This window comes from Lathyrus oleraceus, chromosome 1, assembly GCF_024323335.1.
Source record: "Lathyrus oleraceus cultivar Zhongwan6 chromosome 1, CAAS_Psat_ZW6_1.0, whole genome shotgun sequence".
Lineage (NCBI taxonomy): Eukaryota > Viridiplantae > Streptophyta > Magnoliopsida > Fabales > Fabaceae > Lathyrus > Lathyrus oleraceus.
In genome coordinates, this window is record NC_066579.1 from 204,632,632 (window position 1) to 204,658,386 (window position 25,755).

At 36.2% G+C, this 25,755-nt stretch overlaps 1 protein-coding gene across 1 annotated transcript; it reads left to right on the forward strand.

The window, feature by feature from the left end:
• The first annotated feature begins 23,083 nt into the window (after positions 1–23,083).
• Positions 23,084–25,731, forward strand: LOC127127754 (uncharacterized). Its single transcript, XM_051057027.1, has 4 exons — positions 23,084–23,606; positions 24,413–24,641; positions 25,089–25,213; positions 25,493–25,731. The coding sequence occupies exons 1-4, from the start codon at positions 23,346–23,348 to the stop codon at positions 25,574–25,576; spliced, it is 699 nt and encodes a 232-aa protein (XP_050912984.1). The 5' UTR covers positions 23,084–23,345; the 3' UTR covers positions 25,577–25,731.
• Positions 25,732–25,755: the final 24 nt, after the last annotated feature.

Genomic DNA, 25,755 nt, shown 5'->3' on the forward strand with positions numbered 1-25,755 from the left:
TTCTTTGTAACTGGAACAATATTAGCTAACCATTCTATATACCTGGTCGTTCTAATGAACTTACTCCTGATCAGTCTTTCGATCTCCTTCTTGATCTTCGACAATATCTCTAGTGCAAACCTCCTTGGCAGTTGTTTCACAGGCTTCTTTCCAGGTCGAATTGGCAGATTTAACTCCACCATGTCTCGACTCAGTCCTGGCATTTCGTTGTAGTCCCAAGTGAAACAGTCTTTAAATTCTTTGAGCAGTTCGACCACTTTCTTCTTCATGCCTGGTTCAATCTTTGCGCTAATGTACATTGGCCTCTTCAATGCCTTGTCGCCTAAATCTACCTATTCTAAGGGGTCTTAGGCCTGCATTTTCTTATTAGATTCAAGTGGGACTTTTTCAAACCCCAAAGGCTCATTGTCATATATGCAATCAAGCCTCCGACTTTTTGAAGCAATTGTTTGGTCATTTAGACCACCTCCAAGATTATCACAATTTTCGACATTGGCTTCAAGAGCCATATTCTGGAAAGCTTCAGTCTCTATGGCCAAGTTTAATCTATTTTCAGCCATATAATCGAATATTCGAGCCAATTAATTTGAATCAGCAATCATTTTCATCGACTATTGTCCACCCTATAGGTGGCAGACTCCCTTCTTTGACAGGTTAACTCCCCCTGCTCTTTATCCTAAATGAACCCATAGTTTGGATTCAGGTTCCGAAAATAGGTAGCGTCTTTTTAAGGAGTAAAGACCTCCCTGTTGTGTAGCATGGCAGAATCTTCACCAAATTCTTGTCAAAGTCCTTTTTTCCGACCTTACTAACCTCAACATTGTAATAACTCTTGCCGGCTTTGATATTTACAATAATGCCATCTTCACACTAGATGGAAACCCTCTGGTGGAAAGTCGAAGGCACTACACATATCCCATGAATACATTCACACCCAAGGAGTAAATTGGTGTTGGCGCTGGTTGTGATCACCATAAATAGTGTTGGTCTTGAAGTAGAGCCAATTGATAAGTCTGCTTGAATCACACCTAAAATGTGGTTGGTCTTTCCCCCGTAGTTTGACAAAACGATATTATGGGGTCGAAGGTATTCGTCAGTCTTCCCCATCTTTTTAAAAGAAGAATGGAACATCAGATTGACTGATGCCCCTCCATCAATTTTTTTGGATGACCAAACCATCCACCTTTACCCTGATAAACAGTGGCTTAATATGGTACATCATTCCTGGGTCTGGCCTCTCAAAAATGGCCTATTGTTCTTCAACAACATCGTTGTTCATAACATAGTAGGAAAAAGGATTTTGATTTACAGCCTCATCTTGGACACAGTCTTCCTCAGCCTCAAACACCCTGTCATACCCAACAAGCAGCATATAAACTATGTCGTAGTTGATTTATAGGCCGTCCTCGAAGTCTATGTTGAAAGTATCTTCGACCATCTTGTCATCCAACTGAGGTGTATTCTCTAGATCCTTGTCCTCAGGTTAAGGTGTGTATTCAGGAACTTCCTCCTCAAGTTGAAAAGTGTACTCTAGGGCCTCATCCTCTGATTAAGGCGAATATTGAGGCATTTTCCCCTTGCCCTGGATCCTTCTCTTCACTGCTCCCCTCGCCCAAATCTATCTCTGATTGTCTATTCCTTTGTCTTCCTCGTTCAATTTTTTTTGAGTAAGGCTTATTTTTAGCCTTCGACACAACCATGTTACGCTTCACCTCAAGGGCTTCACGTTTTGTTGCAATGGCTTCTCTTTTAGCCTTCTTTTTCCTCTAGCGACGCCTCCATTGAGTACGCATCATCGGGTTGTTTCCTTTATAAGTCAGAGGGATGTGTGATTTTCCATTTGACATCTTCTACTTGTTCTGATATAGCACCCCTACCTTGGGGTCGATCTCCTTCCACTTGGGTTGATTTTCCCCCTTATGGTTCAAGGATCTCACCCATTTTTCCTTAGGTACATTCTCTAATGGGTGAAATGTTTTCTAATGACTCTGTCTGAACTGCGTCATATAATCCTCGTTCATGTGAGGGTCACCTCTATTTTTTGAGGAGAACCTTGTATCCTGGCTTCCTCCCCTGCCTCTCCTGGGATCGTACCTTATGGTGTTCTAAAGTTTCTTCATTGCTTCTTCATCAAAGACAACACTGGACCTTGGACACAACATTATCTTGGAGTCATTGAGCTTCCAACGCTAAAAAAAATCAATCAACCCCTCCTTAGCCTGGGGGTACACCGTCTTCATGTCAGAATCAGCAACAATCAAGATTTTCTCACATTTGCCGACCTTTATGTTGAAGCCTTTAATGTCTTCGATCATTAAGATCTCAATAGGCTCAACATAGTGATCATCCTCCACCTGCATTGGGTCAGATTCCATATTCATTGATGTCTTTTTCTTTTCATCAAATTGTAGTCTGCAATCCTTCAAAGTTTTTTGCACCAAATCTCTGAAAAACCCACATTGAGAATTTTTATGACTTAGGAAACTATGGTACTTACAAAAGCCTCTCTTTTTTCTTTGTTCTAATTAAGGAGTTTTAAGGTCTGGAGGAACTATAATATGTCCATATTTGACTAACAAATAAAATATCTCGTCACACTTTGTTATATCAAAAGTATAAGTTCTAGTGGCGAACTTGTCATTCTTGTTGGGCTCGACATAATTTTTCACGTTCGATGGCTTCAGCAACTTACATACATAAGAAGGCCATGGCTTAAGTTCATCCATATTGACCTCGCTTTCTTCGACACATTTGTTGCCTGAATCTGAGAGGTAATCATATGCCTCTACATAAGCAACTTTTTTCTTTTTTATGATACTTATTCGTTTTGCCTTTTTCAACTTTCAAGCGTTTGACCCGGCGAACTCTATCTGCCAATTGCACCATGTTCTTAAGGTATTGAGTGTCTAATTTCTTCCTAAATGAATAATCAAGGCCATCATCATCCATTTCAACTAACTCATGTTCAGGATCCTGAGTGAAGCACCTTGCCTTGAGAAGTCTAAATCTATTTAGATAATCATTGACCGACTCAGAGACCTTTTGCCTAACACTAGCTAACTCCTTCAAACTAATTTTTGATTGTCCCATGTAAAATTGTTCATGGAACAATCTCTCCAACTGACTCCATGTTTGGACAGAGTGTGGAGGGAAAGTTGTAAACCAAGTAAAGGCGTTTTTATTATAGAATTTGGGAAATATTTAATTTTCAAATTCTCATTGTTCACAATGTCACCAACCTCAGTTTGATACCTGGCAACATGTTCAACTGTCGACTCACTAGTGTCTCCAATGAACTAAGTAAATTTAGGACTTTCCAACCCCTAGGTAACTCTGTTTGTCAAACGTATTCTGACAAAGGAGATATGAAGTTAGGCCAGTGAAGTCCCACATTGAGGCCGTTTTGGGCCAAAATATGTTCAACCGTATTTTCTATATTGTTATGCCCCCCAAAGTTGTTTTATCGGACATATTTAAGCACTTGGTTAGCATCCTGATTTCTTTGGACTATCAAAGGTCTATGGTTATGTTGTCCTATTTGCTCTTCCTCTTCCCCATTTGAGGAAGGTTTTAGTGGTCGAAAACCTTGGTTCTGACATACATTCGGTCGGGCCATCACATTCTCAAGCGTCTCGACCTGTCTAATGTTTGATATCTGAGGGGTTGTTCGTGCCTGAACTCGAGGCATGCAAAGAAGTCAGCAATTCGATCCATCTGATTAGCCAACAACTCATAGGTTTGGTTTGTGTTTGTAATCAAAGAGTTAAATATGGTTCCCATTTGTTGGGTAAGAGTATTAATTAATTCTATACTCTCACTTATTTGTTCCCTCGTAGCCATCATAGAAGTAATATTTAAAGATGGCGTTGTTTGAGGGATATAGCTTATCCCTCCTGGTCCAACCATATTGTTAATGGTCGAAGCCGAAGCATTATATGGATTGTGCGATGGTCATGTGGCCATTGCACCGTCACTAAAAGTTGACATATTAGTATGAAGGTTAGCTATCATCGATGTTAGCATACCATTAGGGTAATCTTTATCGCTCGTTAGCATTGAGAACCCAAATAAAGGTTGTTAGACTATAGGCCAAGATCTAGAGGGGGGGGGGGGGTGAATAGATCACAAGTTAAAATTTAAACCAAACTTGGTTTTGAAAAAGTTTATAGCGCAAAATCAAGTTTCAAAAATTTCCCGAATCAAATATCGTCTAACCGAACCTACTATTGAAAATGTAGGATATGCGTAGAGGTGTCAATGCAATGATAATAATCCATAAGTCAATCAACAACGACTAATTACAACTATTTGAATACAATACAATACGAAAAGTCTATCTCCAATGATCAAAACACACAAAAACTTAAGTCAAGCAATTTATCGAACACTTAGTATACGATCAACAATGTTTGGAACTTTATGTATGTTTTGTTGTTCTTATAAATCCAATCACAACCAAACGATTTATGATCTACAAAACAATACAAATTTTAAAATGCATTCAAAATTATGATCCAAACAATATTGATCGAATGATCAATGCAATAGATAATTTGCAAACACAAAATAAGGAGATAGAGATAGAGAGTACATAAGGATATGTTTAGGCAGTTCCACAATCGACCTTGATATGGTTACGTCTGCCCTCAACTCAAATTCAAATTGAGATATTATAATAAATCTTACTTTTTAAAATGTATGTATATAAGAGAAGAAGAAATCAAACTCTATAAACCCTAACTTTGATGTTGACTCCACCACCTCCAAAACCCTTGATCAAAGATTGATCAAGTAACCAACAATGCCACTTCAATTCACCTGTTCTTGCTACTTCCTTGCAAGGAACTCCTTGTCCCAAGGCTTTCACCCGGTTGAATTAATCCCAAGCGCACACTTGTTAAAACCCAAGATTTGCCAACACGATCCACCGTTTCACACTACTCCCTTTCAAGTCACCCATTGTCCCAAGGCTTTCACTCGATTGGATCCTAATTGCACAATCTTGTCCAAAACCTTCAAATCCTAAACGATCTTGAAAGAAAACCTCAACTCGGTTTTTTGATTTTAATCCCTCAAAGTTCTCAACCCAATATTCTCGGTACAACAAACCTAACTCGACGTTATCAACCCTAATCTAGATGGAACCCAATCAAAAAATGATTATGTGTAGTTTGATTGTGTGTATGTGTAACACGGTGGGAGAACTGACTTTAGTTAAATGTTGCGGATAGCAAGAGTCGCCACCGACTTTTATTTTATCCAAAAGGAAAGGACATAAAAGAACAGGAAAGACCTTAAAAAGATTTTGAGTTCGGGGGGTAGGTTATACAAAAGGAAGGTATTAGCACCCTTTATATCCATGGTTATCCATGGGCTCTTAGTTACTTAGCTCACTTTGTTTGTTTGCAAGAGTGTAGTGTGTGATTAGAAAATTTTCTTTAAGTACTTTGTAATGGCCCTCGTATGGGTGTATACAAAGCCTAGTTTAGAAATTGTGAGGTGTAAAAGTAATTTTGAAAAGTGTGAGCAAGTAACTATGAGATACCTACCCTAGATTAAGTCTTTCGTGTTCTCGTATATTCTTTCAATGGTAAGACTGTCCCTATTATTAAGGAATAGGTAGTCATTACCTTGGATGTGTTAAAGGGACGGGCGTAGGGTCATCGTATGGTCAATGAAGGCAACATAAGGGGTGTCTTTAGCAACTCGTAGGGACTATCATCATATTTACCGAAGGGACAAGATCATTATATCGTAGGCAACCTCGTAGGGACTTGATCTTTTAAGTTTATAGGGACTTGATGATTTTTCTGTTTGAAGGGACTTTGCTTAAGACACCCATATTTTCGAGGGACTTGACCATTTAAAGAAGGCAACCAAGAGGAATACCCTAGGAAGTACAGATGGCGATCAAAGATCGACCTACGTGTGTGAGTGTTATTTTTCAGATATTTGTCTTGAATTTAATTTTCTAAGTTCAATTATTTACAGTTAGTTTTTTGCACTCCCTAAATTACTAACCACGCAATAAATATTTACAAAAATAAAAGCAAGAAAAATAAATTCCTAAACTATTACATGGCTATGGGACAGATACATAATAATCAGGCGAGAAAGAATAAATTTACAACCTATACATTTGTTCCTAATATTATAAATAAAACAAAATTAAAATAAGGAAAGTAATGAAGCAAAAATAGAATAGATAAAAGCAAATAATAATAAAATAATAAATAAACAATGGTAATAAAGCAATAATAGAATAACAATAATAATAAAGTGATAATAAAAAGGTTAGATTTTTAAAAGAAATTATTTTAGGTTAAACAAGTTAGATTTTTTAGAAGTTATTAGAAAAATATGAGTTTAAAATACATTAGTAATAATAAAAGAATTTAAAATACATTAATGTACAAATTAAAAAATAAAAGAGTTATATGAAAAATATTAAGTTTGTTATTTACAAAATAAATAAAGGTTATAGAAAATATCAAATTATTAGATTAATAGGTTTATTATTATTATTCAATTAGAAAAATGGTCAATTAGATTTTATTTACAAAATATATAAGGATTTATTATTATAAGTAAGTAATAAAAAGAAAGTTATTAAAATAGTTAGTATTTATTATTTATTTACAAAAAAAATATAAAGGTTATAGAAAAATATTAAATAATTAATTTAGTAGGTTTTCACGCCCTACATTACTAAACCACGCAGTTAATATAGGATCAATGGCAGGAATTTAAATGGCAGAAAAATAAATGGTAGAAAAATAAAATGGCAGAAAATAAATGGCAGAAAATAAAATCCTAGTTATTACAACGCTTTGGTGCAGTTACATAATAAAGATGGCGAAAAGTAAAACTGAAAATATTACAAGTTAAAACTTAAAATATTACAAGGGCGAAGCAGTTACAGTGTGTGAATAACATAAATATGAGCGAAAATAGGAAATAATAATAAGGTTTGTTAAGGTTTAAGAAAAGGTTTATGGTTTAGAGGAAACAACACGGTTAAAGTTTTAGGTTTGAAATTTAGAGTTTGTGGCGAAATTGTCAGGGTTTAGGAAAAATCAGGGTAGTTAGTTATGAAAAAAATATGCAGATCTAAATATATGTATATAAAAAAATATGAATTAAAAAAAACAACGGCGTTGCTAGCGCAAAATTGCGATCATCGCAACTGGATCGGATAACACAAATGTCACGCCTCATACACGTATATGTGAAAACGGCGTATTGACACGATCCGATCCGAAAACATAATCAAATTATAACATAAAATAGAAATATATATATATTTAACCAAACCGCATGTATCTGGAATACATAACACAGTCACACATATGAACATGTATTTGAAACACAGTAACAAATATATCAACAAAATAGATAAAGTATATATCATATATAAACTATTACCAAACTGTGTGTACGATAGTATAGATCAGCCACTCTCAGTTTCTCTTTTTTGTTCTGTCTTTCGGCCTCCCTCTATCAGTCATGCTAGTAAATATATATAGGAACAAATTAGGTTAATGATAATGGGCCTAAGTTTATTTTGAAACCCAATAGTAAATTAAAAACGGAATAAAGTTAAATAATTAAAATAGTTAAAATTAAAATAAAAACTAATTAACCTATTTATTTATTCTAGACCCAATATAAAAATAAATAGACTCAAAAAAAAAAAATTCGGGCACCAAAATGCTCAAAAAAATAAAATGAACACGTCAAAATAATCAGCGCAAAATAAATGACTCGGAAAAATACAGCGTTTGGTCGGATTTTGAAATAAAACTTATGACCGTTTAAACCGCTCAGACTGATCAACATATGACCAAAAATAGTCGTAAAAATATTTTTAGCATGTCAAATTAAACCACGTGAACCGCAGATTAATGTTACCGACATTTGCAAACTTAAACTTGACATTTTTTCGTTGACTAATTTTAGGCACAGTTAAAAAGTTAATTTGACCAGTCTGTTTGTAAATTCCGAGAAATTATTCCGGCTAATATTAAGACAGAAAAAAATGTTATGCTATGAAGATGATGCAAATGAATGTGAAACAAAAAATTGGTTAGAGTTAAAAATAGAGGGCAAATTTTGGGGTGCAACAGCTGCCCCTGTTCAATTTTCTGAAACCTGAGGAGTTAGATTGGCCTGTGTGCCATTCGTGACTTGGAAGGTTGAAGGGGATTGAACACAAAAGCCCAAAAATTTGCACTCGCCGGTGCGTAAAGTAACACTGATGACTGGTTGTATATGCTTAAGTTGGCTTGAAGATGCCACTTGGAAGAACTGGAGATGGGGTTATAGATGTCATCCATAATATCAGGAGGTGATAATATCTTGATGTTGATACTGGATATCAGTATTAGGTCTTCGTATAGGCCGTCTCTGAATTGTATCTAAGAACATACTTTTAATTTAAGTGTCAGAACCAAATCTTCGTGGCGATTTCTTTCTGAATTGAGTATCAGCACTAGACCTTCGTATAGATCGTCTCTGAACTGTTTTGAATTGTTGAATAGACCAGTAGAAATAAATCTTCGTGATGATTATCTCTTCTGGAAATATCCTGGATTAGGGAATAGATCTTCGTATAGACCGTTTGCCTAATATCCAAGAACAAAAGAGTGTCAGGATGAAATCTCCTGAAAATATCCTAGACTAGGGAATAGATCTTCGTATAGACCGTTTGCCTACTATCCAAGAACAAAAGAGTATCAGGATTAACTCTCCTGAAAACATCCTGGACTAGGGAATAGATCTTCGTATAGACCGTTTGCCTACTATCCAAGGACACCTTGAGTAATGATTAAGTATCAGCACTAGATCTTCGTATAGATCGTTTCTGACCTGTTGTGAATTGTTGATAGTATTTTATCTATATATAACCATCCTGCAAGGAAAAGGTTAGTTTATGCAATATGTATGCATGCATGGCATGGTGCATCTAAGTAAATGTATTATGCACTTATGGATATGCCATGGTATGATGTAAATGATGTATGTATGAATCATGCGGCCTGAAGCGTCCGGATATCTTTGTATAACAACTGCTGGCTAGGGAAAATAAATCCCGATTCGTTGCCGAAGAATATGAGGAACTCGTTCCCGTCTTGTTTGATAGTATAGTATTTGTCACTTCCCGTATTCGTTCGTCGTACTTCTATTGAAGGAATAAGTTCCTGAGTATCCCGACTGAGGATAAAAGAGATGGACATAAATTCAAGGGGAGACGTAATTCGAAGCATCTATAAAGATAGATTTGCTCTACTGGGGATTTGTAGTGGGGATGAACCGGCGAAGCTTCGTTGAACTACTACCCTCGTTCTTCCTTAGTAAATACTATTACTGCATTTTATGCATTTCTGGTAAACATCAATCGTATTCAAAAGCATACATACATTCAAACACAACCAATGGACGTTTTCGCTTATGTAAATAGAGTAAAAGTAAATCTGGATTCAAAGATGAAATTTTATTTATATCACAAAGTGACCTATACATAGGCAAGTTTGTACAAGGAGACAGAAATCCTAGTAAGAGGAATTCGTCGAATTTTTTTTATAAAACAAAGAAAACAGCTATGTGAAAAATGATCCTATTGAGTTTCAATTCTACTATTGCCATTATCTTCAAATATCTCATCTTCTGCTGTTGAGACAGAAACGATTGGATTGATCTTTATCTGTTTGAACTTGATTTAGGTAGCACCATCAGTTGAAGTTACATGAGTGATCCAAACGAGACATAGTCATACGCTTTAATCCCTAACTTTTGCCTGGATTGCCCTTTCATGTTTTCAATCCACCGGGATACCCTTTTTTGCCCAAGCCGCCTTTTCAGGTTTTCGACTTGCCGGGTGTACATTTTTTTATATATATCCCTAATTTTTGCCCGAACCCTTTTGGTTTGCCGGGATGCCCTTATTTTTGCCTAGGCCAGTCAACCTAGCGGGTCTCTTTTTATGCGTAGTATTTTTTAACTATGTCTGCGTTTACATGCTGTGGAAAGTCTTCACCATCCGTAGTAGTAAGCATCATGGCACCTCCTGAGAATACTCTTTTGACCACAAATGGTCCTTCATATGTAGGAGTCCACTTGCCCCTAGGATCACCCTGTGGTAGTATGATACGCTTGATTGCCAAGTCACCAGCCTGATATACCTTTGGCTTAACCTTCTTATTGAAAACTTTGATCATCCGTTTCTGGTACATCTGACCATGACAAACAGCTGCCAACCTCTTCTCATCAATCAAATTTATCTGGTCGAGTCGAGTCTGAATCCATTCATCCTCGTCTAAACCTGCCTCTTTCATGATTCTTAGAGAGGGAATCTGAACTTCCACTGGTAACACGGCTTCCATTCCGTAGACCAAAGAGAAAGGAGTTGCCCCTGTCAAAGTGCGCACTGAAGTGCGATAACCATGAAGAGAAAAGGGTAACATCTCATGCCAGTCTTTGTATGTTACTGTCATCTTTTGTATGATCTTCTTAATATTCTTATTAGCAGCCTCCACGGCGCCATTCATCTTTGGCCGGTACGGAGAAGAGTTATGGTGTTTTATTTTGAACTGCGTGCAGAGTTCAGCAATCATCTTATTGTTCTTCTGGAGAGAGCAGGTTTCTCAGATGTATATTTAATAAGATCCATCTTAGAAATCAATAAAGTGGTATGATTCAACATATACTGTCTTAGTCGGCGAGCAGCCTAAGCCAAAGCATAACAAGCTTTCTCGAGCTGGGAGTATCTTGTTTCACAGTCGGTACCTTTTGCTAAGGTAGTATATTGCATGCTCTTTTCGACCAGACTCGTCATGTTGCCCCAACACACACCCTATTGAATTTTCTAACACGGTCAAATACATGATTAGAGGTCTTCCTTCAACTGGTGGCATCAGATTTATAGGTTCTTGGAGATACTTCTTGATTTTGTCAAAAGCTTCTTGACATTCATCATTCCATATCATCTCTTGATTTTTCCAGCGAAAACCTCTACATAGTCACGTAACATCCGACTCAATCTTTCTTTGACATTGTTTTCCAAGCCTGCTCCTATTTTGACTTCTTTCTTGTCTACTTCAGTACCCAGATTTACAACCTCAATTGATTCCTCATGCGGCTGTGTAACTTTCTCTTCTTGTTGTAATAACCTAGCAAGCTCTACAGGTACTTCACAATCTTCATCCTTTCCGTCTTCAGCTTGATAGATCGGATTCTCGAAATTATAATTGGCAATAGTAGAACTGTTATCAACAGGATCCAGGGTGGATGAGGATCTGCATTTTAGTGATGTGGGTGTGTGTAAGAACACATAGCTGATGAAAATAAAATAAAAGAAAAACAAAGAGCCCAATATTTATGAAAACGAAACGTCCATTGATTTTTATTGAATGAAGTATGCAAATGAAATGACATCCCGAAATAAGCATACCATTGTGCCCCGGGTAAGGCACAAGGCTTAAAAGTTTAATTGTTCAACACAGTAATAGTATTTACTCCTGACTAAAGGAGATAGGAATAACGTCTTCAGTCTTCCAATTGTTGAGCCCATCACCCACAGTAGGAAAAATCCAGTTATCCAGATTGTAGTCTTCATTATAGTCACCCACATCATTGATTTGATCTTTCATGTTCCCTTGATTGGTGATATGAACAGCACGAGCACGACGAACAGCCTTCTGGGACTCTGCAGTGAAACCCAAACCAAACTTGTCAGACTTGTAAGGAATGTCGGGAAGCTGACCCCAAATAGTACAACCACCTTCTTCAACCACAGCTCTAGCATCTTTGAGGGAAGCCATTGTAGGAGGTACTCTGGTAACCACAGGAACTCTTTTAACCACAGGAGGAGCTTCAGTAGCGGGAACGACCCAAGGAACTACTTCAAATGTCTGGCAAGGAGTCTCAACATATTCATTTTCCACTTCAACATACTTAAATGTATTCACATGACTGACCATATATTCTTCCTCTCCATAAACAGTTACGATCTTTCCCTTCACTGGATATCTCAACTTCTGATGTAGAGTGGAGGTCACAACACCTGCCCCGTGGATCCAGGGGCGCCCAAGCAAACAAGAGTACGCAGGATGAATATCCATTACATAGAAGGTAGAATCGAAGACTTGAGAGCCTACTTTGATCGGGAGATCTATTTCTCCATGCACCACTCTTCTTGAACCATCAAAGGCTCTCACCACTATATTACTTGATCTTAACACAGCATCTTCAGGACTGAGCTTGTTCAAAACCTCTTTGGGAAGTACATTCAATGAAGAGCCATTGTCTATCAACACATGAGACAAGGTAGTGCCCCTACATTCAATGGAGATATGTAAAGCTCTGTTATGGTTTCTTTTGGCAGGAGTCAAATCAGCATCAGAAAAACCTAACCCATTATCATAAGTCAGATGTGCAATACAATTTTCAAATTGATCCACAGAAATTTCATTTGGTACATGAGCAGTCCTTAAGAATTTGATCAAGGCTTTAGCATGAGCCTCAGAACACAGCAACAAAGACAACATGGAAATTTTGGAGGGAGTATGCCCCAACTGGTCAACAATATCATAATCACTCTTACGAATGATCTTCAGCACTTCTTCCATCTGTTTAGAGAGATTTTCAGCAGTCGGTGCTTCAGCTTGCACAGGTTCAACCACAGGACCTTTGCCTCGAGCATCAGTACTTGGCTCAGAAGTGGAGGTAGTAGTTGGAAGAACTGTATTTTTTGAGGTAGCTGGAGGAGAGAAAATTCTTCCACTTCCGGTGATCTTACTAGATCCAGCAATATTATCAACATCAAGGTTATCATCAGTAACAGGTGTATCAGTCAAAGGTTCCTGCTTAACACCATGGATATAAACATCAGAACCGTAATTCCAGGGTATAGCTTTATCAGAAGTATAAGGAATAGGGCCAGGAGTGGTAATAATCATGGGAGGCACTCTAACTTCAGCAACAGTCTTCACCAGGCCTTCAGCAGTAATTTTGATAGGACCCTTGGAGGTGATCTTGACAGGGCCTTTGGAGGTAATCTTCATTGGCACTTTATCAACCATATCCACATCTTCAAACTTCTTACCTCGAGTTAGGTGTTCACACATACTTTCCACAGAAGGAGTTCTCTCAAACAATATAGTGTAATTGTCCATGAGGCGTTGAATACCATCTTTCAACTTCCAGCAGCTATCAGGTTTGTAGGCACAATAAAAACAGTCTTCATTGCAACCTGGAAAGAATCCAGCCTGTACCAGCTTCTTCTTGATAATAGATAAGGGAGTAGTCACATCTGCTACTGAGGAAACATATGAAACTTCATCAACAACATTAACAGTCTTCTCATGATTGGGCATGGGAGCAGTAATCACATTTGGAGTCCCAGGAGGGTCAAATTCAATCTCCCCAGCTTCAATCATATCTTGAATCTTATTTTTCAGCACCCAGCAATTGTTGGTGTCATGTCCCGGACAATTAGAATGATAGGCACATCGTGCATTAGGATTGTACCGAGGAGAGGAAGTATTAGGATTCTGAGGAGGGTCCTTCAAAGTAACGAGTTCCTCTTTCAACATGTGTTGCAAGGCTTGGGCCAGTGACATGTTGATCTTGGTGAATTGTCTTCTAGGCTTCTGTTGATTACTCTGTGGTAGCTCTGGTGTTGCAGGAGTAGGATTAGAAATGTGAACTGCTCCTACGGATTGGTGATTTCTGTTACGGCCAGGTTGACCATACACAACATTAGACTCCTTCTTTCCACTAGGGGGCTTCTTTGCAGTGCTTGATGAAGAGGCACCCACCTGTATCTTACCACTTCTTATGCCACTTTCCACACGCTCTCCAGTCATTATCAGCTCAGTGAAACCAGATGATGAGCTTCCAATGAGGTGACTATAGAAAGGACTATTCAGCGTACTCATAAACATATCCACTAGCTCCCTGTCAGTCAGAGGAGGTTGAACTCTGCCAGCCAGGTCTCTCCATTTCTGGGCATACTCCTTGAAATTCTCCTTAGCACCCATTGACATGCTTTGTAGCTGCATGCGAGTAGGTGCTAAATCAGCATTGTATTGGTATTTCCTGTAGAAGGCCTCAACAAGATCATTCCAATCACGGATATTAACACTCTCCAATTGATAGTACCATTCCAATTGAGCTCCAGACAAGCTCTCTTGGAAGAAATGAATCCATAACTTCTTATCAGCAGTATGTGGTTGAATCCTCCGGACATAGGATCTTAAATGCAGCTTGGGACATGAGACACCATCATACACCACAAAAGCAGGAACCTTGAAACCAATAGGTATAACCACTCCAGATATTAAACTCAGATCTTCAAAATCCAGCCCAGAAGATTTTTGTAACTCCATAGCATTTATTCTATCCACCAGCATCTTGTACTTATCTTCATTAGGATCATGATAATAATTTGCTTCAGAATCAGAATCTCCCACAGTATCATGGAGACTACCTCCCTCTTTCTCAGAATTTTCAGACTCATAATCATCAACCTGTTCCTTTGTCTTGATAGGGCCTCTGAATCTTCTTCCCAGATTGATAAGGCCTCCTGATCTTCTAGTCTTCTTCTTCTTCTTAGCCAGCAATGTCTTCAACTCATCTTGCCCCTTGGACAAGTTCATAATCAACTCTTGGAATTGTGCATTCTGAGCTTGGAGATCTTTGACAGTCTGTTCAAGAGCCATTTCTGCTGAAATAAACAGCGAGAAGATAAGATACATGTTCATAAGAAACCTGTGATGCAATAATATGGTATGTAGATGCTTATGCAATGTTTTCAAGGACCATAGGATTTAAATTTGTGTAAACCACCAAAAAGTAAACTTTTATTAGTAATAAACTTGTTTGCCCCTTGGGCTTACAATAAAAATGAAATGAATACAAAAAATGGGGTTTTAAGTCTCCCATGGACGTTTCCTCTTTGTGTTGAGGTATGAGTTGAGATTCTGCTCCTCGTGAAGTTGTTTTGTTAGCTCCAGGATTCTTTCCTGACTTGCCTTGTAATGAGTCTCAAAAGTATCTCTTTGCTCCTTCAACTGGATCCAGGACCTCTGTAACTCTTCCATGTCAGTGGGCATGTCTGGATGAAGAATGATGTAAGAAGTATCTCCTTCAGCAACAGGCTCCATGGTAACTGGCAGGATAGCAGGATATGGCATCATAAGAGTCTGAGCACGAGATCGTACCCATCTGAGATATGGTTCCATAGGAATAGTGTACTTGGGTTCCAGAGTCTTGCTGTCAACCTTGTTCACTTTACCCCATGCTCGTATGAACCTTTAACGGTAACCTTGAAGATCGTTGTCGTAGTCGAACACAATACCCTGAATAAGCATGTCATGAGGACCATCGGTCCGAGCGTAACCAAACTGACGTAGAGCTAAAGAAGGGTTATAGGTAATGCCCCCTCTTATTCCAAGGAGTGGCACATTAGGGAACTCCCCACAACGGTCAATGATGGTAACATTCTCCATAGATCTAGAGCACCAATGAATATCTGAATGAGAAAGTGACATAATCCTCTTGGACCACCTGAACCCTTGTTCATTCTTCATCACTGATCGAGGAAGGTGAGAAATAAACCACCTAGATAATAGAGGTATGCAACACATCAGAGTTCCTCGTGCCTTCGTAGTACGGGTATGAAGAGAGTGTAAGATGTCTCCAAGTAATGTAGGCACTGGATTGCGAGTCAGAAATATGTTGATGGCGTGTACGTCTATGAACTGGTCTGGATTGGGGAACGGTACTAAGCCATAAATCAATAGGGCTAAGATCTCTTCAAAAGCATCATAACTCATAGCCTTCAGGAATACTTGAGCTTTCTCCATCAATACCTTAGCAAGAATACCCTTAACTCCACTCCTTGTTTCTAGGACAATGTCTGATTTCTTTAAATGTAAGGCTGCAGCAATGACTTCAGGTTTAGGCTCTTTTTCCAAGCCTGTGAAGGGTTTCTGATCAAGAATAGGTATACCCAGAAGCTTGGAGAACTCTTCCATTGTAGGAACCAGCTGATAGTCGGGAAATGTGAAGCAATGATGTTTAGGGTCAAAGAACTGAAACAGGACACTCATCATGTCTTCATTGAACCTTGAAGTGACTAGATCCAGTAGGTGACCATGCCTCTTGATGAACTGGGAGTTTTCAGAAACTTGAGAGACCAATTCCTTAAGCTTAGGAGGTATTCCTACAAAGTTGATCCGGATAGTATTCCTACGAGCAGAAGCCATGACCTGCAATAAAGATAAATCCTTTGGTCCTTGAAATGGTTAGTGAAAATGCTATGCTTATGATGCATGATGATGCTATGATGTTATGCTCAATCACAAACATGTGGCACACACAAACAAGTCACACAATAGCCCTAGGTTTGAAGGCTTGCATGAGGTTTAAAGGTAAGTACCCTCCCCTGAAGTTTAGTTGATTCATCCTGTCCTACAAAAGTAACCAGGTTCTAAGGGATCTCAAAATCATTGATCCTTCACAAGGGTGGTTGTTCAGTAGGCAACTTACTTGCCAACCAAAACCCTCCAAGTTTAGGATCTCAATGAGTGTAGTATCGAGTATCAACCAACTTCAGTATTCACCAAAGCCGGTTATCTCACTACTTTCTAAAGGCCAAGATGGGATGACTAGGGTTCTAAAAGTCAGTTAGTGTATTGACAACATATGGCAGCCTCATATTATCCTCAACTTGCTTAAGGAACATAAGCACCAACCAAGAAGTCACACTAACTATGGCCACCAGATCAACCATATCGATATACGCCGTACAGTTTCCTTGGTCTATTGCCATTTACCTAAGGTACACTAGATCCGGGTTAGGGTCTTTCACACATAAGAGCACCCAACAGATAAGTATAAAGCAAACAAGGCAAACATTTTTAAAGTGATCTAATTCCTAAGCGTACCCCTCTTTTATTAAGTCCCCAGCAGAGTCGCCAGTTCTGTAACACGGTGGGAGAACTGACTTTAGTTAAATGTTGCGGATAGCAAGAGTCGCCACCGACTTTTATTTTATCCAAAAGGAAAGGACATAAAAGAACAGGAAAGACCTTAAAAAGATTTTGAGTTCGGGGGGTAGGTTATACAAAGGGAAGGTATTAGCACCCTTTATATCCATGGTTATCCATGGGCTCTTAGTTACTTAGCTCACTTTGTTTGTTTGCAAGAGTGTAGTGTGTGATTAGAAAAATTTCTTTAAGTACTTTGTAATGGCCCTCGTATGGGTGTATACAAAGCCTAGTTTAGAAATTGTGAGGTGTAAAAGTAATTTTGAAAAGTGTGAGCAAGTAACTATGAGATACCTACCCTAGATCAAGTCTTTCGTGTTCTCGTATATTCTTTCAATGGTAAGACTGTCCCTATTATTAAGGAATAGGTAGTCATTACCTTGGATGTGTTTAAGGGACGGGCGTAGGGTCATCGTATGGTCAATGAAGGCAACATAAGGGGTGTCTTTAGCAACTCGTAGGGACTATCATCATATTTACCGAAGGGACAAGATCATTATATCGTAGGCAACCTCGTAGGGACTTGATCTTTTAAGTTTATAGGGACTTGATGATTTTTCTGTTTGAAGGGACTTTGCTTAAGACACCCCTATTTTCGAGGGACTTGACCATTTAAAGAAGGCAACCAAGAGGAATACCCTAGGAAGTACAGATGGCGATCAAAGATCGACCTACGTGTGTGAGTGTTATTTTTCAGATATTTGTCTTGAATTTAATTTTCTAAGTTCAATTATTTACAGTTAGTTTTTTGCACTCCCTAAATTACTAACCACGCAATAAATATTTACAAAAATAAAAGCAAGAAAAATAAATTCCTAAACTATTACATGGCTATGGGACAGATACATAATAATCAGGCGAGAAAGAATAAATTTACAACCTATACATTTGTTCCTAATATTATAAATAAGACAAAATTAAAATAAGGAAAGTAATGAAGCAAAAATAGAATAGATAAAAGCAAATAATAATAAAATAATAAATAAACAATGGTAATAAAGCAATAATAGAATAACAATAATAATAAAGTGATAATAAAAAGGTTAGATTTTTAAAAGAAATTATTTTAGGTTAAACAAGTTAGATTTTTTAGAAGTTATTAGAAAAATATGAGTTTAAAATACATTAGTAATAATAAAAGAATTTAAAATACATTAATGTACAAATTATAAAATAAAAGAGTTATATGAAAAATATTAAGTTTGTTATTTACAAAATAAATAAAGGTTATAGAAAATATCAAATTATTAGATTAATAGGTTTATTATTATTATTCAATTAGAAAAATGGTCAATTAGATTTTATTTACAAAATATATAAGGATTTATTATTATAAGTAAGTAATAAAAAGAAAGTTATTAAAATAGTTAGTATTTATTATTTATTTACAAAAAAATATAAAAGTTATAGAAAAATATTAAATAATTAATTTAGTAGGTTTTCACGCCCTACATTACTAAACCACGCAGTTAATATATGATCAATGGCAGGAATTTAAATGGCAGAAAAATAAATGGCAGAAAAATAAAATGACAGAAAATAAATGGCAGAAAATAAAATCCTAATTATTACAACGCTTTGGTGCAGTTACATAATAAAGATGGCGAAAAGTAAAACTGAAAATATTACAAGTTAAAACTTAAAATATTACAAGGGCGAAGCAATTACAGTGTATGAATAACATAAATATGAGCGAAAATAGGAAATAATAATAAGGTTTGTTAAGGTTTAAGAAAAAGTTTATGGTTTAGAGGAAACAACACGGTTAAAGTTTTAGGTTTGAAATTTAGAGTTTGTGGCAAAATTGTCAGGGTTTAGGAAAAATCAGGGTAGTTAGTTATGAAAAAAATGTGCAGATCTAAATATATGTATATAAAAAAAAATATGAATTAAAAAAAACAACGGCGTTGCTAGCGCAAAATTGCGATCATCGCAATTGGATCGTATAACACAAATGTCACGTCTCATACACGTATATGTGAAAACGACGTATTGACACGATCCGATCCGAAAACATAATCAAATTATAACATAAAATAGAAATATATATATATATATATTTAACCAAACCGCATGTATCTGGAATACATAACACAGTCACACATATAAACATGTATTTGAAACACAGTAACAAATATATCAACAAAATAGATAAAGTATATATCATATATAAACTATTACCAAACTGTGCGTACGATAGTATAGATCAGCCACTCTCAGTTTCTCTTTTTTGTTCCGTCTTTCGGCCTCACTCTATCAGTCATGCTAGTAAATATATATAGGAACAAATTAGGTTAATGGTAATGGGCCTAAGTTTATTTTGAAACCCAATAGTAAATTAAAAACTGAATAAAGTTAAATAATTAAAATAGTTAAAATTAAAATAAAAACTAATTAACCTATTTATTTATTCTAGACCCAATATAAAAATAAATAGACTCAAAAAAAATAAAAGTCGGGCACCAAAATGCTCGAAAAAATAAAATGAACACGTCAAAATAATCAGCGCGAAATAAATGACTCGGAAAAATACAGCGTTTGGTCGGATTTTGAAATAAAACTTATGACCGTTTAAACCGCTCAGACTGATCAACATATGACCAAAAATAGTCGTAAAAATATTTTTAGCATGTCAAATTAAACCACGTGAACCGCAAATTAATGTTACCGACATTTGCAAACTTAAACTTGACATTTTTTCGTTGACTAATTTTAGGCACAGTTAAAAAGTTAATTTGACCAGTCTGTTTGTAAATTCCGAGAAATTATTCCGGCTAATATTAAGACAGAAAAAAATGTTATGCTATGAAGATGATGCAAATGAATGTGAAACAAAAAATTGGTTAGAGTTAAAAATAGAGGGCAAATTTTGGGGTGCAACAGTATGCATACATGGATTTGAAGATGATGAGAATGCTTTGAAATCCTAGACTTATGTGGGTTTTACTCACTCTAGAAACCTTAATAGAGAATGATGCATGTATGAAGTATTTATATCCATGGGTGATTTAGGGAAAAAAATAATGCAAATGACTTGAGAAAAATATAAAAATTTGAAAATATACATCGCATAGGCCGACCTATAAAATTCATGTCTTGACCTATTCGATGCATAGGTCAACTTGTCTAAGGTCATGTGTCGACCTATGACTATTATGCGTTCCCTATGTGTCGACCTAAAGACTCATCACATGAGACAGAAGCTACAAGCTTTAATACTGTAGCATATGTGTCGACCTATAAAACACATGTATCGACCTATAGCCAAGAAATATTTTCCATAGGTCGACCTGTAATTGCATGTATCGACTTGTAGAAGAATTTTTCTTTTATGTGTTGACCTGAAAATCGTATAGGCTGACCTGTAAAGGTCATGTGCCTACCTATGCAGTCAGCGCATAAAACATGCTTTAAAAATGAGTTACATAGGTCAACCTGAAACTTGTATAGGCCAACCTATAGACCTGTTTTTCACATGAAAACCTATTTTTAATGTATGAAACCTTTTCTAAATCATTTTTAATGCATGGAACCTTTTCTAAATTATTTCCAAATACTTTTATGCTTCCTAATGCTAAGACGCACATAAAGAATAAGAGGATACCATCCAATATACATTAATGCTATATCCTAGTTTTGACATCATGCAGAATACATCTAATAGAATTTGCACTCACATACTCCTCCTTTTTGATGATGGAAAAACTAGAGATGATGTGTTTCGTGTTTTCAAAAGGCTCCCTCTGAATATATGCATCCCAACTTCATCTTGCTCTTCCCCCTTTGACAACATAAAAGATAAACGAAGCAATTCATGAGAAGTATCTTAAATCATGCATAAACAAATATAACATACATAGGCGATTTGCAAAGATAAGAATATCAATACGATAACACTCACATAAAATGATTATCATATTGAACAAGAATGCCTAAACATAAATACAAGCATATAAAGCAACAATAGAACATGATTGCCACAACGTATGCCAAATAACAGAGCACAAACATGAAAAATGAAGGATACAATGTAATAAAAAACTCTTGAGTTACTACAAAAGCGACACGATTACATGACATATGCCTTTGGTGCTCCCGAAATGTTGCACACACATGTGCTCTAGCAAGGCGATATAGACTAATCATCACATAAATAAAAAACATAGATGTTATCATAACAATGACACACAACAAGAATTTTGCTAACATTATAATATGTGATCAACCATATTTCATGCAAGAATAGATAACAAGACAATGCACCAAGAGCATATTTCAAGCATATAAAAAGAATAACATAAAGTCACTATAAGCATATAATTAACACACATTAATTGAAATTTTTGGAAGTGAACATTTATGAACTATCTGATACATAAAGAATATCAACCATTTAGAGCACAAGCAACATGTAAAGATAAAAGCTTACTTACAAAAGGGAAAAAAGAAAATGGGAGAATATCACCTCTCTTATGAATTGATGAAGGATGCACTCTTATGTAATAGAACTTCCAAAGAAAAGTTAGAGAAAAAGTATATAAAGTGCATGCAACAAATCATATTCTAGGAAAGATTTGAGATATCAAGTAACCCCAATTCCCTTCGAATGTTGAAAAATGGTTCGGTCGCAAGAGGTTTTATAAAAATATCCGCAAATTGATTTTTACTATCAACATGCTAAAATAAAACATCTCCTTTTTCAACATGGTCACGTAGGAAGTGGTGACGAATCTCAATATGCTTAGTGAGATATCTCGCATAGATGCAATAAGATGTAGAAGAGAACCAATCATACCTCTACATTTCTTGACATCTACATCCTTACCATTTTCATTCTTTTCAAGTTTCCATTTGTGGCCATAAGGGTGTTAATAGACTTTGCATCTTCCATGCCAAATCTCTTTAGTAAGTCGTTGTAATATTTGGGTTTGACACACAAATGACCCTTCATTGAGTTATTTGATTTGAATACCAAGGAAGTAATTCGACTCCCCCATAAGGCTCATCTTAAACTCATCCTACATAAGCTTAGAAAACTCCTCTACAAGTTGCATGTCAGTGGATCTAAAAATAGTATTATCAACATGAACTTGAACTCTTTGAAGCAAGCATAAGCTATGAAAAAAATAACTAGGTAAAAGAAAGAAATTCCATACAAAGTGAAAGTTGAAAGTTGAAAAGATATTACCTCACCGTACGAATGACGGAGGGTGCACACACATTCCACAAGGAACTTTCGAACGAAAGTTGGAATAAATGCAAAACGTTCCACAAACTTTTAGACAACAATTATCTTACCACTTTTCTCTGTGTCAAAGTACTTGAAAGTGTGATTAGTAATGTACCAAAGAAGATTATTGATTTGATGATCATTGGAGATTCTCCAAGTCAAAATAAGATTGTCCACTGCAGTTGTACTTTCGCCACGTAAACTTTTGCATGCACTCTATTTTTACATTTCATCCACATGTCCTTCAGAATGAAACTAAGAAGTAGTTACTTGTTTTTGAACAAGGCATCCGCGCACCCAAATAACCGCTCATTCGACGCATCTAATGCTGTCGAAAATGTTGATGTCAAAATGTCTCCAAAAACATACCTAGATCATACTAAGTCCCATTTTTCTCAATTGAGAGTTCAAACATGTACACGAAACGTTGAATTCCCTTAACTTTAACTTATGCTGAGATTTTTGCCCTTGTCGAAAATCCCAGCTAATAGTAGGGTACTCACACGAGGGATTTCTTACTCAATAAAAAAAAATCTACCTGCTCTTTGTTCAATTTTCTACTACTTCATTATTTGAAATAACTTCAAAATGAAGTGATTTTTTTAAAATTTTGATATTCAAAAAAAGTTTCAATAAAATGATTCTTTATATGATTTTTTTTAAAATATCTAAAATAATATTTAAAAAAAAACTATTCAAATCAAAATTTTTTATTTGAACTTTTTATAAAAAGATTGTTTATAATTTTTTTATACAAAATTATGTTACCCTAACAAAATTATTTATAAAAAAGCCAAAAGAAACGTACCTGATGTGACAAAATTTTTAAGAAATATCATTCATACTTCTAAAATGAAATTAGGGTTTTGGTGTTTCAATCATGGAAGGAAGAATTCTATATTTTGGATTGAAAAACCATCCATATTTATCTGTTGATGTGCCAGACCCAAGTCATTGGAGTGAGTAACCGAAATAACCGGATCACCAAGCAACCGACATAATCACCATCTCCATTTGTTTTCCCAAAACCAAACACGACGAGCCACTTTACCACTTCCCCAAACATGCCCAAACGCTTTTTCTTCGACCTTTCCACTACCCTCCGACATTGCCCACCACATGTTCGACGTTATTACCCAATCAATAAAACACATTTCCTTCAAAGAATGTCCCACCCTTCTTTGAACAATCGTTCTTTCTCTTCGTCTTTCTCTGACAAAACTGGGTTTGTAGGTTGGTATTTGCGGAAGCTTGAAAGTCATCCGGTTATCACTAAGAGCATTACTTCCTCGCTTATTTACATAGCTGCTGATTTCACTTCACAGGTAATTAACACCCCCACATCTAATGTTATAGTTATATCATGTTTCTTGATGCAATTACCATATTTGTTGATATGGTAACACTGTAATATTGGGGAAGCTATTTTAAGATATTGGGTGAAGGAACCTGAGAGTATGCTCGCCTCAAGATATCGGGTTCAAATTTCGCTAGGTGCTAACAATGTTTAGGTTGAGCTGGCCAATACAAGGCAAACCCTTGCTTTAAATGGCCTTGCTAGATGACAAAATAATGGCTGAATCTGAACATTAGATTTGATAAGAAAAGACAAAATCTAAACATAAAGGGGAAGTGTTTTTTTTATGTAGACGAATACCACAATTTTTTTTTGTTTCATTCTCAGTGTTGCCCTTGTGCGAGGTGTTTTTATTAGTGCTATATTTTTCTAAGGTCACTTCCAGGCATTAGCTTTGTGTTGATTTTTATCTTAAGTGTTTACTTGCATTCCAAATCAATTGACTCTGGTTAGTTTTTGTTTTTTAACTTCATTCCTTGAGCACGTGTAGTCTTTAGTATCTGCTATCTGTTAGAACTGGTATCTATATCAATTCAATATACTTAATTTACTAGAGTATTATTGATGAAATACTGCAGTTGCAGTTTTCTTCTGGCCTATGTATAATATTTGTGCATCAAAATTAGATTTTAAAATATCTACATTTCTTTTATGCAGTAACTAAAGTTGCTTGTATGACTTAGAAGTCAGAGTTGGGTTTTATAAAACGTTCTAACTGTATTTATTATTATTGTGGTCTGTGTCTTCACTAACTTATTGATTAATTCATCTTAGATGATTACATTACCCTCTTCTGCTTCATATGATTTCAAAAGGACATCACGCATGGCAGTATATGGGTTGCTATTCTTGGGGCCATCACAGCATCTGTGGTTTAATTTTCTGTCCAAAATTTTACCTAAGAGAGATGTGAATACAACTTTGAAGAAAATTTTTATGGGGCAAGCTGTATTTGGTCCTATCAGCAATACTGTTTTCTTCTCCTATAATGGTGCTTTACAAGGTAATTTTCTTATTTTAAATGGTGACTTTTCTTAATTCTTCAATTCCATATAGTTCACAAACATGATTTTATGTTGATTTAGTTTTTTTTTTCTTTTCAATTCCTATATAATTTGTTTCGATTTGAATACTCTGAAGTGAGGAGACTCGTGACATTGATGTCGGGTATCACTTAGTAAAACCAAGTTAACTTCAGAGACCAAACCTAGTCAATATAAACACCATGGAACCAAATGCTAAACACATAATAAAGAGGGGCGTAAATCTAAAATGATATAATTTGAGACTCGACAACATATTTAAATCTTAATTATGCGTGGAAATATGTGCAGTATAATTATAATACTTGTTTTTCTAAAAGAAATAAGACCATTAATCCATGATTCTCTTTGTTTTTGCTTTAAAGGTTATTGGTGATGCTGAATTACCATTTTGATGCCAATATCAGGTGACAGTGGGCCTCAAATTATTGCCAGACTGAAGCGGGATCTTCTTCCTACATTATTAGGCGGCGCCATGTTTTGGCCTGTTTGTGATTTTGTCACCTTTAGATTCATTCCAGTCCATTTACAGGTTTGTTAGAACTTATTTTTCTGGTATAACTTCAATTCTAATCAGTATCTTCAACTCATCAGTTACATTCGAAGGTCGGACACCAGTATAACGACACCGATACTGATACGTCGACACCAATAATAATTTGAAATAGTGAATAAAGTAAACGTAATCACAAGTGTCGGTGTCGTTTTCGGACACACGCTGACGTGGACAAACATTTTTTCAGAGGTGTCGGTAGTACATTACTGTCTAGCTTTTTAGCTAATTTATCTATCTCTTTCATAATTGCTGCAGCCACTGATGAATAGTTCATGTGCATATGTGTGGACCATTTATTTAACTTACATGGCAAACCGAACAAATTTGACTGGAGCTTAGGTCTTGGTTTGTATAGAAGAAGTATTAAGTGTTCTCTAGCAATCGTCTATTAGATGGAATTATCTGCAAATTTATAAATTTTGTATCAATTTGGCATTCAATTTATTATGTTTTGTATATAGTCAAGACTTCATCTTCATAGTTTTCCTCTTTAATCTGAATTGAGCACTTCGTTGAAA

Coding starts and splice junctions, on each gene's coding strand:
- LOC127127754 (XM_051057027.1), top strand. CDS start 23,346: ATGCCCAAACGCTTTTTCTTCGACCTTTCCACTACCCTCCGACATTGC. Junction 23,607..24,412: donor CTGCTGATTTCACTTCACAG/GTAATTAACACC, acceptor AATTCATCTTAG/ATGATTACATTACCCTCTTC. Junction 25,214..25,492: donor TCATTCCAGTCCATTTACAG/GTTTGTTAGAAC, acceptor TAATTGCTGCAG/CCACTGATGAATAGTTCATG.